At 41.3% G+C, this 15,183-nt stretch overlaps 1 protein-coding gene across 2 annotated transcripts in view; it reads right to left on the reverse strand.

The window, feature by feature from the left end:
- The window catches only part of LOC144505487 (nuclear factor NF-kappa-B p105 subunit-like), a 51,276-nt gene that overhangs the window by 15,004 nt on the left and 21,089 nt on the right, over positions 1-15,183 (reverse strand). For both annotated transcript variants that reach the window (XM_078231603.1, XM_078231604.1), the window contains exons 5-7: positions 10,192-10,340; positions 4,250-4,413; positions 1,258-1,416 (exon numbers count right to left, since the gene is read on the reverse strand). In XM_078231603.1, the coding sequence (XP_078087729.1) occupies positions 1,258-1,416; positions 4,250-4,413; positions 10,192-10,340 (472 nt within the window). The remainder of the gene's footprint in view (positions 1-1,257; positions 1,417-4,249; positions 4,414-10,191; positions 10,341-15,183) is intronic.

Consider the following 15,183-nt stretch of genomic DNA (forward strand, 5'->3'; position numbering starts at 1 on the left):
TCATCTCACGTGAGAACACCATCCACCAGGTACACGGTACATACTCTTGCAACTCGGCCAACGTTGTCTACCTGATACGCTGCAAGAAAGGATGTCCTGAGGCATGGTACATTGGGGAAACTATGCAGACGCTGCGACAACGGATGAATGAACACCGCTCGACAATCACCAGGCAAGACTGTTCTCTTCCTGTTGGGGAGCACTTCAGCGGTCACGGGCATTCGGCCTCTGATATTCGGGTAAGCGTTCTCCAAGGCGGCCTTCGCGACACACGACAGCGCAGAGTCGCTGAGCAGAAACTGATAGCCAAGTTCCGCACACACAAGGACGGCCTCAACCGGGATATTGGGTTTATGTCACACTATTTGTAACTCCCACAGTTGCGTGGACCTGCAGAGTTTCACTGGCTGTCTTGTCTGGAGACAATACACATCTTTTTAGCCTGTCTTGATGCTCTCTCCACTCCCATTGTTTTGTTTCTTAAAGACTGGTTTAGTTGTAAGTATTCGCATTCCAACCATTATTCATGTAAATTGAGTCTGTGTCTTTATAACTTCTGTTTGTGAACAGAATTCCCACTCACCTGAAGAAGGGGCTCAGAGCCTCGAAAGCTTGTGTGGCTTTTGCTACCAAATAAACCTGTTGGACTTTAACCTGGTGTTGTTAAACTTCTTACTGTGTTTACCCCAGTCCAACGCCGGCATCTCCACATCGAAAATAAAAATCCCAGTGCAGGTGAATTATGTTTAGTAGATAGGCGCTGGTATCTCATGGAGGCAAATATTTAGAAAATGTCCCTCATATCTTTGGTCCTTTGTGGTCTTCGGAGCATCGTTGTGTGCTCCAATATTTCCATTGCCAGTTGAGAAGGTGAGTCTGTTGCCAGTAGTCCTGTTGCAGTACTTTTCTGGAGCCAATCTAGGAACTCTGGAATTTCATCACCTATATGCAAACTCGCAAATATCCTGACAGAATTATTTTTGCATTACTTAAGATGCTAAGAAAATGGAGTAATAAATAATTACTTTATTCAAAATTTGGATTTAATTTTCACAGTTCCAGAACAAGCCATACATTTTATATTGTGCTTGTGCTATGTTATGAGCGGAGACTGAAAAGTCTGTCTTTATATTGCTTGAAATATCAAGGAACATTTTTATGACTACACAGAATAATAATTTATGATATGAAAGCATAACTTCCTTATTTTACTTAAATCTATGTGAAATATATATTGTCCATTGTAAAAGTACTCACTGCTGTCATAGATGGGATCCGATATAACAGGGCTAAGTCTACGTGTAAATTTGCCTTCACTTCCTGGTAGATATGGAGTAAACATCAGACGAACGACACTGAGATCCATGTACTTAGTCTGCTTCTGAGCTTCCTGATGGATTCTTTCCCTGTCTGCTTCTGACATCAAAACAGTTTAACATGGCATTAATCCTTTACTTGTTAAATAACGCCAAGACTGTCACTATTATATATGAAGCAATAATTTGCTGTAGCAGGGTAACAAATAGCAACTGACATTAGTTAGACTTGTCCTTGCCCAATTAGTTGTGGCAATACTTAGTGTTCTAAGTTGAAGTGTGAGCTAATAATATTGCAGCAAGTGTTTCTTCTTAGCCAAGCAAACTGAAGGATTGTGAAATTCACAGCGCAAGGAACAAGAAGGAAATATAAATTTGAGTGAGTAATTCATTGTCAAATCTGGCTCTGAAAGAGGACTAGAGAGAAGGAACGGAAGATTTGATTAGAAGAGAGAAAGGAAAAATAAAAATAGATTAATTTTAAATTTAACATATTTAAAATCTCCAGCAACAAATAAACCCTGAAAGAATGAGACACCACATGCGTATTGGTTAATGTTTAGTTCCACCGAGGTTGCTTGCAGTAAATAATGCTTATTACATCACTAAACGGGTACTTAGACTAAAATGGAGAAGACAACTTTCTGTGGCAAGTTTTGTTTATATCTACTGTGCAAAGACAGTAATTTCACGCCAATTGGCACATTTTTATGGTGAGACAGAGAGCGACATATTGATTTCAGAAAGCTAACACTAGAGTGGCATATCTCAGACAGCAACCTCTGGGTTTGCACATTTAACTGCAGGTTTGCCAACACCTGAAGTTGCTGTAATGTCTATGCACAAGTAACTGAGTGCCATTACCTTCACTGTTATTTTGATCATAACTTATAGTCCGATAAGTCTGCATGCTGGCTATAGGTTGTACCACACACCAAAATTTGGCAATAATTTGAATTTAAAAGAAAATAGTGTTTTAACCTGCTGAACATAAGAACATAAGAACATAAGAAATAGGAGCAGGAGTAGGCCATCTAGCCCCTCGAGCCTGCCCCGCCATTCAATAAGATCATGGCTGATCTGACGTGGATCAGTACCACTTACCCGCCTGATCCCCATAACCCTTAATTCCCTTACCGATCAGGAATCCATCCATCCGCGCTTTAAACATATTCAGCGAGGTAGCCTCCACCACCTCAGTGGGCAGAGAATTCCAGAGATTCACCACCCTCTGGGAGAAGAAGTTCCTCCTCAACTCTGTCTTAAACCGACCCCCCTTTATTTTGAGGCTGTGTCCTCTAGTTTTAACTTCCTTACTAAGTGGAAAGAATCTCTCCGCCTCCACCCTATCCAGCCCCCGCATTATCTTATAAGTCTCCATAAGATCCCCCCTCATCCTTCTAAACTCCAACGAGTACAAACCCAATCTCCTCAGCCTCTCCTCATAATCCAAACCCCTCATCTCCGGTATCAACCTGGTGAACCTTCTCTGCACTCCCTCCAATGCCAATATATCCTTCCTCATATAAGGGGACCAATACTGCACACAGTATTCCAGCTGCGGCCTCACCAATGCCCTGTACAGGCGCATCAAGACATCCCTGCTTTTATATTCTATCCCCTTCGCAATATAGGCCAACATCCCATTTGCCTTCTTGATCACCTGTTGTACCTGCAGACTGGGCTTTTGCGTCTCATGCACAAGGACCCCCAGGTCCCTTTGCACGGTAGCATGTTTTAATTTGTTTCCATTGAGATAGTAATCCCATTTGTTATTATTTCCTCCAAAGTGTATAACCTCGCATTTCTCAACGTTATACTCCATTTGCCATATCCTCGCCCACTCACTCAGCCTGTCCAAATCTCTCTGCAGATCTTCTCCGTCCTCCACACGATTCACTTTTCCACTTTTCCACTTATCTTTGAACAGGAGTGATAAAATTATTTTCCATTGCCACTATGATAAAAACTGTCTTTCGGATTCCTTGTTTAGTTTTGCTGATGATAGGGAACTAGTCCATTGAAAAGGTGGTTCTAAAACAAACCTGCATATGCCAGTGTGGATAAGATTTGTTAGAAGCTAGTCTTCTCTCTGCTACAATTTCCCTTTGATATTTGGTATTGCAGTACTATTATCAGACATATTAAACTTCAATCAGATTTACAGAACTCCAACTCAATGCTATATTTGTGTGCAGGCAAAATAGTTGCACTTCCCACTGAGTCAATTATACTAATTTGTGGTGAAAGTTGTGGCATTTCACTCCTACAGTGACACTGTGGCACAGTGGTTAGCACTGCTGCCCCACAGCGCCAAGAACCTGGGTTCGATTCCCAGCTTGGGTCATTGTCTGTGCGGAGTCTGCACATTCTCTCTGTTTCCTCCGGGTGCTCCAGTTTCCTCCCCCAGTCTGAAAAATGGCCAGGCTAAATTCTTCCTCAGTGTACCCAAACAGGTACTGGAGAGTGGCAGCTAGGGGATTTTCATAGTAACTTCATTGCAGTGTTAATGTAAACCTACTTGTGGCATTAATAAATAAACTTTAGAATACCATGGAATACTTGCATTAACTGCAAGCTTTAAAATTGTATATGGACACTAATAAATAAATACTATATCTAGTTCTGACTATCCAAATTTACAACAGAGAGAGGGAACTCCATCCAGCCAGTCAAAACTGGATTTCAAAACTCAGCTTTCAGTGATTTCCTTTATAATTTACAGAATGCCCATAACAGCTGATAAAACAACTCACTATCTTCTGCGAAGTACAATGGGTGTGCATTTAGATTCTGAAATGAAGAGTTCAAAGCCTTAGCACTGGTGCTGAAACCAGCTACCACCAATGAGCATGAACCTAAGTTTATGGAATATTACACATTGAGACACTTAAACACTGAATGAACAATGCAGCCAAATAATATTAGCTCACTCTGTAGCTGTTTGTGTTGTAATTTCATTTCATTTTCATCTTCTCCATCAGGAAGTGAAACATTCCCATTTTGGGTATCTGAAGTCCACGACGTAATCAGCTGTTCTTCTATAATTGCTACAACATCCTTCTTAGGGACGTGAAGGATTCCAAGGTTGGGAAAGCTAATCAGGAAATATATTTGTTAGTCATTTTCACAGAGACATTAAAAATAAAATCAGTTCGCCAGAATGCCCCCATATATCCTATTTTGAGTCAATAAAAAGATTTTTATGATAATCTTATACAAGATGTGTTACTAATTCCTGAGTGGGGTGACGAATTAGTGTACTTCTCTATCATCTCTAAAATGTTAGCTCAAATAATGTTTACAATGTCAAAATTTCCTTAACCTACCACCTGTAAAGAGTCTTGTTCGTCCCCGAACTATTTTGGAACAATTAGCAAAAACGCAGTTAATAGCATTATCATAAATAATTGAGGTGTTTTCTCAAAATCTAAACCTTGAGGAGTCAATTTTGAACTTGCTTTTTTCTGGAGAAGAACCTTGAAAGTTTATGTCCATAAAATTGATTTATAAACAAAGATATATCTACAGTTGAATGAAAAGAAAATGGGGTAACTGTGGAATTAACTGGACCTTCTTTTCACATTTAAGTCCAGAGATGAGTCAACCATTGTTTAAGATTCTCACTTGCAACAAAGACCTTGTAAGATAAATGCAAGTTATCTTTCCAACTGTAATCAACCCAGGCTTGTTTGATCTGTATTTACATGTGATGTATATTAATTTCCTAGCCAAGTGCAGCCAGCATAATTAAGGACCTCACGCACCCCGGACATCCTCTCTTCCATCTTCTTCCGTCGGGAAAAAGGTACAAAAGTCTGAGGACGTGTACCAACTGACTCAAGAACAGCTTCTTCCCTGCATTTCACATTTAAACAGAGGAGAAATTGCAAACATGGAGGATAGTCAAGCTCAGATGATGAACAGACCGCTTTAAAAAACTGAGCTTGGAAATTCATAAATGAATAACAATGAGGAAAGCTTTCGCAAAAGAAACTTTGGATTATAATTATTATAGAAAGACAACCTTCAGAAAACACTTTAAGAAGTATTAATTTACACCTTAGGTCTGTTAATCTGTGGACAATGGGGTATTATATACGGTAAGATAGGTGTTAAGACGTATATCATGTTGTAAGTTGTAATATTTTAACTGGGATAAATGAAAACACATCATGAGATGCATATCAATTTCTCAGCAAGGTGTTTCCATTTATCATATATTTATACTTTAATTACTTAAACAACAAGTTATATTCTATAATATGATTTGATTTTGATTTGATTTATTATTGTCACATGTATTAGCATACAGTGAAAAGTATTGTTTCTTGTGCACTATACAGACAAAGCATACTGTTCCTAGAGAAGGAAATGAGAGAGTGCAGAATGTAGTGTTACAGTTATAGCTAGGGTGCAGAGAAAGATCAACTTAATGCAGGGTAGGTCCATTCAAAAGTCTGACAGCTCCCCCCCATAGAAACAATGAATGATAAGACACTAGGAAGTTATGTGGAACAAAGGGACCTTGGCATGTTTGTCCACAGATCTCTGAAGGCAGAAGGGCATAGTAGTAGGGTGGTGAAAGCAGGGAAGAAGCTGTTCTTGAGTCGGTTGGTACGTGTCCTCAGACTTTTGTATCTTTTTCCCGACGGAAGAAGATGGAAGAAAGAATGTCCAGGGTACGTGGGGTCCTTAATTATGCTGGCTGCTTTTCCGAGGCAGCGGGAAATGTAGACAGTGTCAATGGGTGGGAGGCTGGTTTGCGTGATGGATTGGGCTACATTCATAATATAGTTATTATGGAATCAAATATTCACAACACCTCCCCCCAAGAAGAAAGATGCATTTTCATATCTTCCTGGAGAGCATTGCAAATACCTGGTTCCGTAATTGATATATTTTAGAATATAGTTTTGGTTTTAGGAATTATAATATTAAATATAAGATAAATAGAAACACTTGGCTGGGAAATTAGTATGCATCTCATGTAAATACAAATCAAACAAGTTTGGGTTGATTACAGTTGGAAAGATAACCTGCATTTATCTTAAAAGATCATTGTTGCAAGTGAGAATCTTAAACAATGGTTGACCCATCTCTGGATTTCTTAGGGGAACTAGCAAATCTGCAGAGGGCAATCATATCCTAAGGGATATAAATTATTCATGTGGGTCACAGAGTTGCGTAAAACATAATTAGTTGCATTTCTGTTTTGGAACATCCCAATGTATGTCATGTTGCCATAGAGATGTTGCCTGTGGGGGTTAGAAGGTTCCTTTGTTTAATTTATCTGGGTTTTTCCTCACAGAGGCTGTTGTAGATTTGGTCTTGTGTACGTAGTAACTCACTTAAAATTCTTAAGAGAAAAAGAGATGAGAAAATTTGCCGAGCTTGGGGTTTGGATCTACAGTGATCCTCAAAGTGAAAACTCGCAGTTTTATTGGAGAATGCAGCGAAGCTTAAGTTTGAGCTAAGGTGTCCATGCCATTTTGAAGAAAATTGAAGGATTGTTCAGCCAGAAGCCAATGGAAGGAAATCTTGTGCCTCAGAGCAGCTGGAAAACGGAGAATAAATCAAAATGAAGTCCAGCTGGCTGTGACATACCTTTGGATTGGTCTCAGGGAAAGTGAATGATTCTTTAAGATTTTGCAAGATAAGGAAACTGTTGTGTGGGGGGCAGTAAAAGTAAAATGGATTAAAAGCCTATAGAGTTATAAACAGTAGTGTTAAGCTTCCTTTAATTTATTTTATATACACAATAAAGTTTGGTTTTGTTTAAAGAAATGAAATCTTGTGACACAGTTCTGCCAGTTAATTACTGAGTATTCAAACTTCTCCTTAGATGTAAATGGTTTCTAAAGGATTGTAACAGTCTGCTTTAAGACTTTACACAATTTCTAATGACTATAGGTTCACAGGATAAACTACCTTCAATTTGACATGCTACCCAGAGATGTCATAAGGGTGAAATCATTTTGAGACATTATCGTGTGCAACAGCTGATCTTCTGTAGTTAAGTTGAAATATGCCAGTGTGGCAAAAACAGAGACACCATCATTCTGCATCTACCTCTGCTGTACTTCAGCAGGGAGTGCTCAAGATGTTTAATCAATTGATTGCTCTGCAGTGATAACACTTACCCTATGCACCAACATTTAACCCTACTACCCAGTAAGCATGGGGCTGGTGAGACATTAAAATTGGGTAATTACTGCTGTGCTTCCAAACTGTGGTCTGACACAATTTTAAATTACGGTTTTTACATTTAGACATTTTACATTTAGTCCACCAGAGATACACTTCACTGATGTTACCCAATGCTCAATACCATTTAATTCAAAATTGTGGCAACTCCTGAGGCACCTGTAAAACCTTATGGAATCGCAAAGTAAAAGCTTTGAAACCTTTATAAAGATGGCCCCTCAGTGGATTATCAGATCTTTTTTGCCATCTCCTGGAGAGTTTTCTGCTTCCAGGTGACTTCTTGCATGCATTGCGTTAATTCAGGTTTAGAAATCACACCTCAGGATGGAGATGCTGACCTGGGAGGACATCAAAATTATACTGGAGCTTGGAAGATTAAATTATGAGCCCAGGTCATGTAAACTTGCTTTATATGCTGTCAAGTATAGGAGATTGAGTGGTGATCTGAAGGGCGGCTCTATGGCACAGTGGTTAGCACTGCTGCCTCACAGCGCCAGGGACCGAGGTTCGGTTCCCAGCTTGGGTCACTGTCTGTGCGGAGTCTGCACGTTCTCCCTGTGTCTGCGTGGGTTTCCTCTGGGTGCTCAGGTTTCCTCCCACAGTCCGAAAGACGTGCTGGTTAAGTGCATTGGCCATGCTAAATTCTCCCTCAGTGTACCCGAACAGGTGCTGGGAGTGTGGCAACTAGGGGATTTTCACAGTAACTTCATTTGAGGTGTTAATGCAGGCCTACTTGCGACACTAATAAAAATAAAACAAAATATTAAAACGATTTGTAGGATAGATACAGAGGAACTATTTTTTCTGGTGGGGAAACCGTGAACATGGGGACATAACCTTAAAGTTAAAGCTAAACTATCAGGAGTGAAATGGGAAGCATTTTTCACACAAGGAATAGTAGAAATGTGGAACTCTTTTCCCCCCAAAGACTGTGGATGGTGGGACCATGGGAGATTTTAAGACTGAGATAGATATTTTGTTGGGTGAGGTGATTAAGGAAGCTGAAGTAAAGGTGAGAAAATGGAGTTGAGATGCAGATCAGCCATGATCTAAGTGAATGATTGAGCCGGCTGAAGGAGCTGAATGGTCTACTGCTGTCTCTAGAATAATATAAAAGTGAAATACAGCGGATGTTGGAACCTGAAACAGAAACAGAAAACGCTGGAAAATCTCAGCAGGTCTGACGGCATCTGTGGGGAGAGAATAGAGTTAACGTTTTGAGTCTGGACTGAGACTCAAAATGTTGGCTCTATTCTTTCTCCACGCATGCTGTCAGACCTGCTGAGATTTTCTGCTTTTATTTTATTCTGCTGTTCCTACTGTTTTCAGGGACTGAAATCCCTTCTGATGTTCGGGAGATCAATTTTCACATCAAGGCTAGCAATCGGTTTACTTTAATTAGGTCTAAAGGGCCCAGTTCCCAAATCAATATACTTCTTCTAATCAAATAGCAGTTTCCTAAACTATAATTTTAATAGTGTTAGAACTCATCAATTCAAGGCACTCCAGATTATTGGAACTATTTTATTACGTCTCTTTGCATGAACAGGAATAGGAATTACAACACTACAAACTTCTCATCATCCTCTATCCAATACTTAGAAATCTACTTCAGAGACTGTCAATTTTATCTCATTGGACACAACATTCTCTTCCAATTCAGAGTACCTTAGCAAATGAAATGCATTTGTGTTTCAGTAAAGCTATCTTATTTGTACTGGTTGTCAACCACTTACTTATTAGATTTGTTTTTTATGTCTCTCCTTCTGCTGCTTTAACACAGCACTAACTATTAGTTCTTGGAAATCGTGAAGCAGGGGAATTTGTTCAAGATAGCAGGAATAGTTCAAATTGGGACAGCAATATCTCCAGGGCAATTTTCTCTTGATGCAGGGAACATTACCGAGAAATGCTGGGTGCGATTTTTCTCTCTCTCCGTGGCATGTTTGGTGGCAGTGGGAGGCAACGCACCGCTCGCTGGTGGTGAGATCTTATGGTCCTGCTATTGTCTACTTGGTTTCCCATTTAACATACCGCACGCCACTGGGAAACCTGCGGTGGGTGGGCACCCTTGGCGGCACAGAAATATCCCACCAGCGTGAATGGTGGCATGATTTTGGCGATTATATTGTGAAATCAGACTTTAGTGGGGACATAATTTGGTAATAGCAGGTTGGTCATCTATCCTACACCTCACTCAGCCTCCCTTGCCATTGACTTCATCAGAAAGACAAATCAGACGTATGCCAAAAAGCTCCAACCTCGTCCATGGCTGGGATTCTCCCAGATTCTGCCAAATGCAATATCCTTGCTGGCAGATGGGCAGCCATGGACAAGATTGAAGAATCCCGCCTGTAATGTTTAACAGACAGATAATCCACTAATGACTGTTTTGTGCCCCTAGCAAAGTTCAATTTCATCCCAATTTTAGCCTCACCCGCTCGGTCAGAAAATGATAGGTTTGGCTATCCATCACCCTGATAAATCCAATGGAAAATAAACATTGAAAGTACACCAGTTTACAAAAAATGAAGTGGTTCATACCTCTGCCAGTACAGTTCTTCTATAATATTTATCCAATCTTCAAACTCTAATCTCAAATAAGATTGTTAGAGGTGCTTGTAATAAGCTCCCAAATATTCGTATTACTTAAAAACTACATTCCTACCTAGCAGTCATGTCCTCAGACTCCATTTGGATTACACAGATGCCATTTTCACATTGTCTTCCCACGAGGCTGTGCACATGCAGAAGTGGAGGTTCATCAATGGTTACTAACTGCACTACAATTTTGGCAGGTCCAGTGTAGTTGTGGATCTATCATTGAAACAGAGGTTGAGGCTTATGAACACTTAGGGACATGGTACAGGGAGAGATAAAATGGAGAAAGGGAGATGTACTTCTTAAAATATTCAGGACTCAGCCGTTAAGTAGCAAACAATATTTGTGCCACAGAACATCTCCAACAAGAAATAATCTAATCATTTCCCCACACCATTCAATGACATTATCATTGCTAACCCCGACCGACATTCACCCCCACTCCCAGTCCCACCATCAACATTCTGGCATTTACCATTGACCTGAAAGTGAAAAGGGCCAGCCATATAAATTCTGTGACTACAAGAGCAGGACAGAGGCTGGGAACCCAGTGGCGAGTAACTCATCTCCTGACTTCCCAAAGCCTGTCCACCATCTACAAGGCACAAGTCATGTGTGATGGAAACCTTCCCAATTGGCTGGATTAATGAAGCTCCAACAACATTCAAGAAGCTCAATAACATTCAGGACAAAGCAGCTCAATCGATTTGCACATAATCCAACACCTTAAACATTCACTCCCTCCACCATCGATGCACAGTTGCAGAGTGTGTACTACCTGCAAGATACACTGCAGCAGCTTATCAAAGCTTTCTTGAAGCATCTTCCAAATCCACAACCTCCAGCACCTTGAAGGAGAAGGACAGATGGATCATGGGAACACCACCACCTGCAAGTTCTCCTCTAAGTTACATATTGTCCTGACTTGGAGCTACATTCCTTTTACTTCATTGTCACTGGGTCAAAATACGGGTTTTCTCTTCCTAACAGCACTGTTAGTGCAACCACACCACATAGAATGCAGCAGTTCAATAAGGTCTTTCAAGAAGGTGCACCAGCACCTTCTCAAGAGTAAACAGGGATGTGCTTGCTTTGCTATCATTGCCAATCTCCTAAAGACAAATAAATAAAAGGAAATAAGGTGTGGTGTCCACTCTCAGATACTCACACACATGTTTTTGAGGGAGCACAATGGCTACAAGACTGACTCTTTGTAGACAGAGGGTACCCTGAGGACGTGGGTGATGACACTTGTGTGGAGGCCACAGAGTGCAGCAGAGACCCAATATAACGAGGCTTATGCTGCTTCTCATGCTTTGGTGGAGCAGACCATTGGAATGTTGAAGATGTGGTCCCGATGCCTCGACTGGTCTGTTGGAGTCCTGGAATATCATCTGCAGAGTGTATCGCTCGTTGTGGTTATCTGCTGTTATCCCTCGATGACCTGGTGCTTCAATGGGGCGAGGAGCTGCCTGAGGAGGAGATGGGTGAACAACACATCTTCTCAGATGCAGAAGATATCAAGGTGGGGACAATGAGGATGCCCTGGAGGAAGCAAAGTCAATGCTGATGGCCAGAAGAAACAGGAGAGCTCAGACTGTGCTCATAGCCTCCCGCTTCATGGACGATGAGGGCCGGTGATAATGTCCACTCGTCCTTTCTCATCTGACTGCTGGCAGTGCACACCCCCTTTGAAATGCCTCATGTCATGGGAAGGGAGCAGTTTCCCCATAGTCTCAACATTACAGGAGGATGATGATGACTTGCAGTGGGAACAATGCATTGTTCCTCAAAGAGCTTCTGTGAGTATCTGACTCCTGTCTGGCTGAAGACAGCTCACACACTCTCAGTGACCAAGATAATATTAGGGCGATGTGTTACGCAGACAGGCTCACCTCTCCTCATCTAGCCTCCTTATTTCAGTGTGCCCCTGAGTTTCATTGTCACCAAAGGCAGATGCACACTTTGCATAAGGCTCTAGCTACTGGGTTCCATGTGCTGAGATCAGACATTCACAATGACTGGGTGGCCCAGACCATTCTGAGAGAGCTCCCCATTACCAGGGAGACACTGGCATGACCGTGTTCTGTCACCGTGAGGGACCGCCAACAGTAAGCTAGCATCCTGGACCAATCTTCAAGCACCTCTAATCCCATTTTCCAGCACTTGTTCCGTAGCCTTGTATACTGTGGCATTTCAAGTGCTCCGGATTCCCACTACCCTGGGGATGAAAACGGTCTTTCCTCAAATCTCCTCTAAATCTCCTGCCCCCACCTTAAATATACGCTCCCTGGTTTTTGACCCTTCTACTAAGGGAAAAGGTTTCTTCCTATCTACCCTATCCATGTCCCTCATAATTTTGTACACTTCGATTAGGTCCCCTTTCATCCTTCTCTGCTCCAACCTAACCCCAGCCTCTCTTCACAGTTGAAACCCTTCAGCCCACGCAATATTCTGGTGAATCTCCTCTGCACCTTCAATAGTGCAAGCACATCTTTCCTAAAGTGTGATGACCAGGACGGCACACAGTACTCTAGCTGTGGCTGAATGAGGGTTTTATATAGCTCAGTATTCTATGCCTTGGCTAATAAAGACAAGGTATCCCATATGCCTCCTTAACCTTCTTCAGTAACATTTTATTGGCTCCCATTTAGATTCCACAACACTCTAAAGTTGAAAGGGTGAATAGGCAAACCGATTCTAAAGATTTCTTAATGTTGGATCTGACTGGTTACTTGCAGAGTTGCAACAATGCTGTGTTAAGTCTATCAGCAAATTTTGACGAAGAATTTAATTTGCCCTTATTGTTGCACCAGATGGTTTAACATAAGAATCTGCTCCTCTCAAGAATCATGGTTCAGTTTGCACTGAATAATGCACCAACAGTAAAGTCTTACAGAGATTCAAATTTTTTGTAAGATTCACACAAGAGTTCTTTTTTATTCGCTCATGGGACATGGGCATCACTGGCTGGTCAGCATTTATTGCCCATCACTAGTTACCCTTTGATGCACTATCAATCAAGCAAAGACTAGTTTGTATGCACGAACAAATAGGCTTTTATTCGCAAAAGACTTGGAGCACACCCATGCTGATGAACTGGTCCAGCGACTGAGGCAGGGGGGTTGGGAGCAGTCACCTTTATACCTGGACCGGGGGGGAAGGAGTCTCAGGCAGGGCCGGCAGGGACATGCCCAGGCATGTTACACACACACACACAGAGGCAATAAGCTTAACAGTGGTTTACCACACCCTTGGAGAGCAGTTGAGAGTCAACCACATTGCTGTAGCTCTGGAGTCACATGTAGGCCAGACTGGGTAAGGACGGCAGATTTCCTTCCCCAAACTAGATGAGTTTTTCCGACAATCGATAATAGTTTCATGGTCATCAGCAGATACTTAATTCCAGATATTTTTTATTGAATTCAAATTCCACCATTTGCTGTGGCGGGATTCAAACCCGGGTCCCCAGAACATTCGCTGAGTTTCTGGATTAACAGTCTAGCGATAATACCACTAGGCCATAGCCCCCCCAAGAATGCTGAGAATGGTCTTGTCTAACTGTATGCTCTCAAGAAATGAGTGTATAGAGTTTTCCATCACAACAGAAAACCACGAGCTTATACAATTGAAAACAATCAGATTTACATTTATGACCACTCCCGCGGCTGAAATGCTGCAGTTTCAAATGGACTCTTTTTGACAAACACTTGTACACATTTTAAAGGTGGAATTTTGAAACAAAAGGCTGTATTTAAATATAATTAACCTCAAAGTATTCACCACAGTTAGAAATGGCACCCAGTTAGCATTCATTCAGTATGGGATTTATCATTAAAGATTTGGTAGCTGTTACAGATTCTTGTCCCAGGAAATGCTTTATTCCAGGATTAGGACGAAAGTACAACTTTCAAACTAATATAAGTTGCGGAAAGTTGAAAACATGGTTCATCTTTGTAGAATATGTTTATTTTTTATTAGTCTGCATTGTGGCAGTGTCATGTTAGCTGATGAGGACTGATTTTCCATCACTTCTTTCTGAGAAGTTCTGCTGCTGACACGGGCATTTTTAGGTGTTCCTTGGGTGGCTATTTATCAACTAATTAGTATTTGTTTCTGAGTATGATGAAAGAGTGATCTATAAAGATGGCATAATCCTCTTTGCAGGCATCTCACGGCTGCACTGTGTGTTATCTGGAGGAGGCAGTGCAGCAACATGGCAAGGTTTCTGCTCCAGCAGCTCCTGAACCCTTAACTGTCACTAGCTAGAAGGCAGTAAATGCAAGGGAGCATTATCAACTCCAAGCTCTGCTCCTAGTTACACACTATCTCAATTTTATCATTTCCTAATCATTGCTTGGCCAAAATCCTGAAACTCACTCTCAAACTACGTTGTGGGAGTAGCAAAGAAAGACAAAGCCATGTTCACAAGATCGATCAGGGATGGGTAATAAATGCTGGTTTTGCCAGTGATGTCCACATGCCAAGAGAGAATAAATAGAAACTAGTTAGACAAGATAATCAGAGGCAGCATTGAATGACTGAGCTAATGGGCTGTATCCTAGGGTTTTAAAAGAAATGGCTGCAGAAATAACTGATGTATTGATTGAAAATCTTCCAAAATTCCCTAGATTCTGGAAAGGACCCAATTGATTGCAAAACTGCAAAAATAAAATCCACCTCTATTCAAAAAGGAGAGACAAGTATCAGGAAATGATAGGTCGGCTAGCCTAACATCTGTCATTGGGAAAATACAAGAATCCATGATTAAGATGGCAGTAGCAAAACATTTAGAAAATCACGATACAATCAGGCAGAGTCAACATGGTTTTGTGAAAGGGAAATCGTGTTTCACAAATTTATTAAAATTCTGCGAGGATTGTAATGACCTCAATGAGGCCGATGAGGTTGGCCTCTTAGAGTATGAGCTCCCTGATTGACGTAACCCGTACAACCATAGATTTTTTAGGTTCACGGGCTCCCAAGCTTGCCCCTTCTGTGGTCTTGTGGAGTCCATAAACCATGTCTACGTTTTGTGTCTTAGATTACATAACCTTTT

Source organism: Mustelus asterias, chromosome 16 (assembly GCF_964213995.1).
Source record: "Mustelus asterias chromosome 16, sMusAst1.hap1.1, whole genome shotgun sequence".
NCBI lineage: Eukaryota > Metazoa > Chordata > Chondrichthyes > Carcharhiniformes > Triakidae > Mustelus > Mustelus asterias.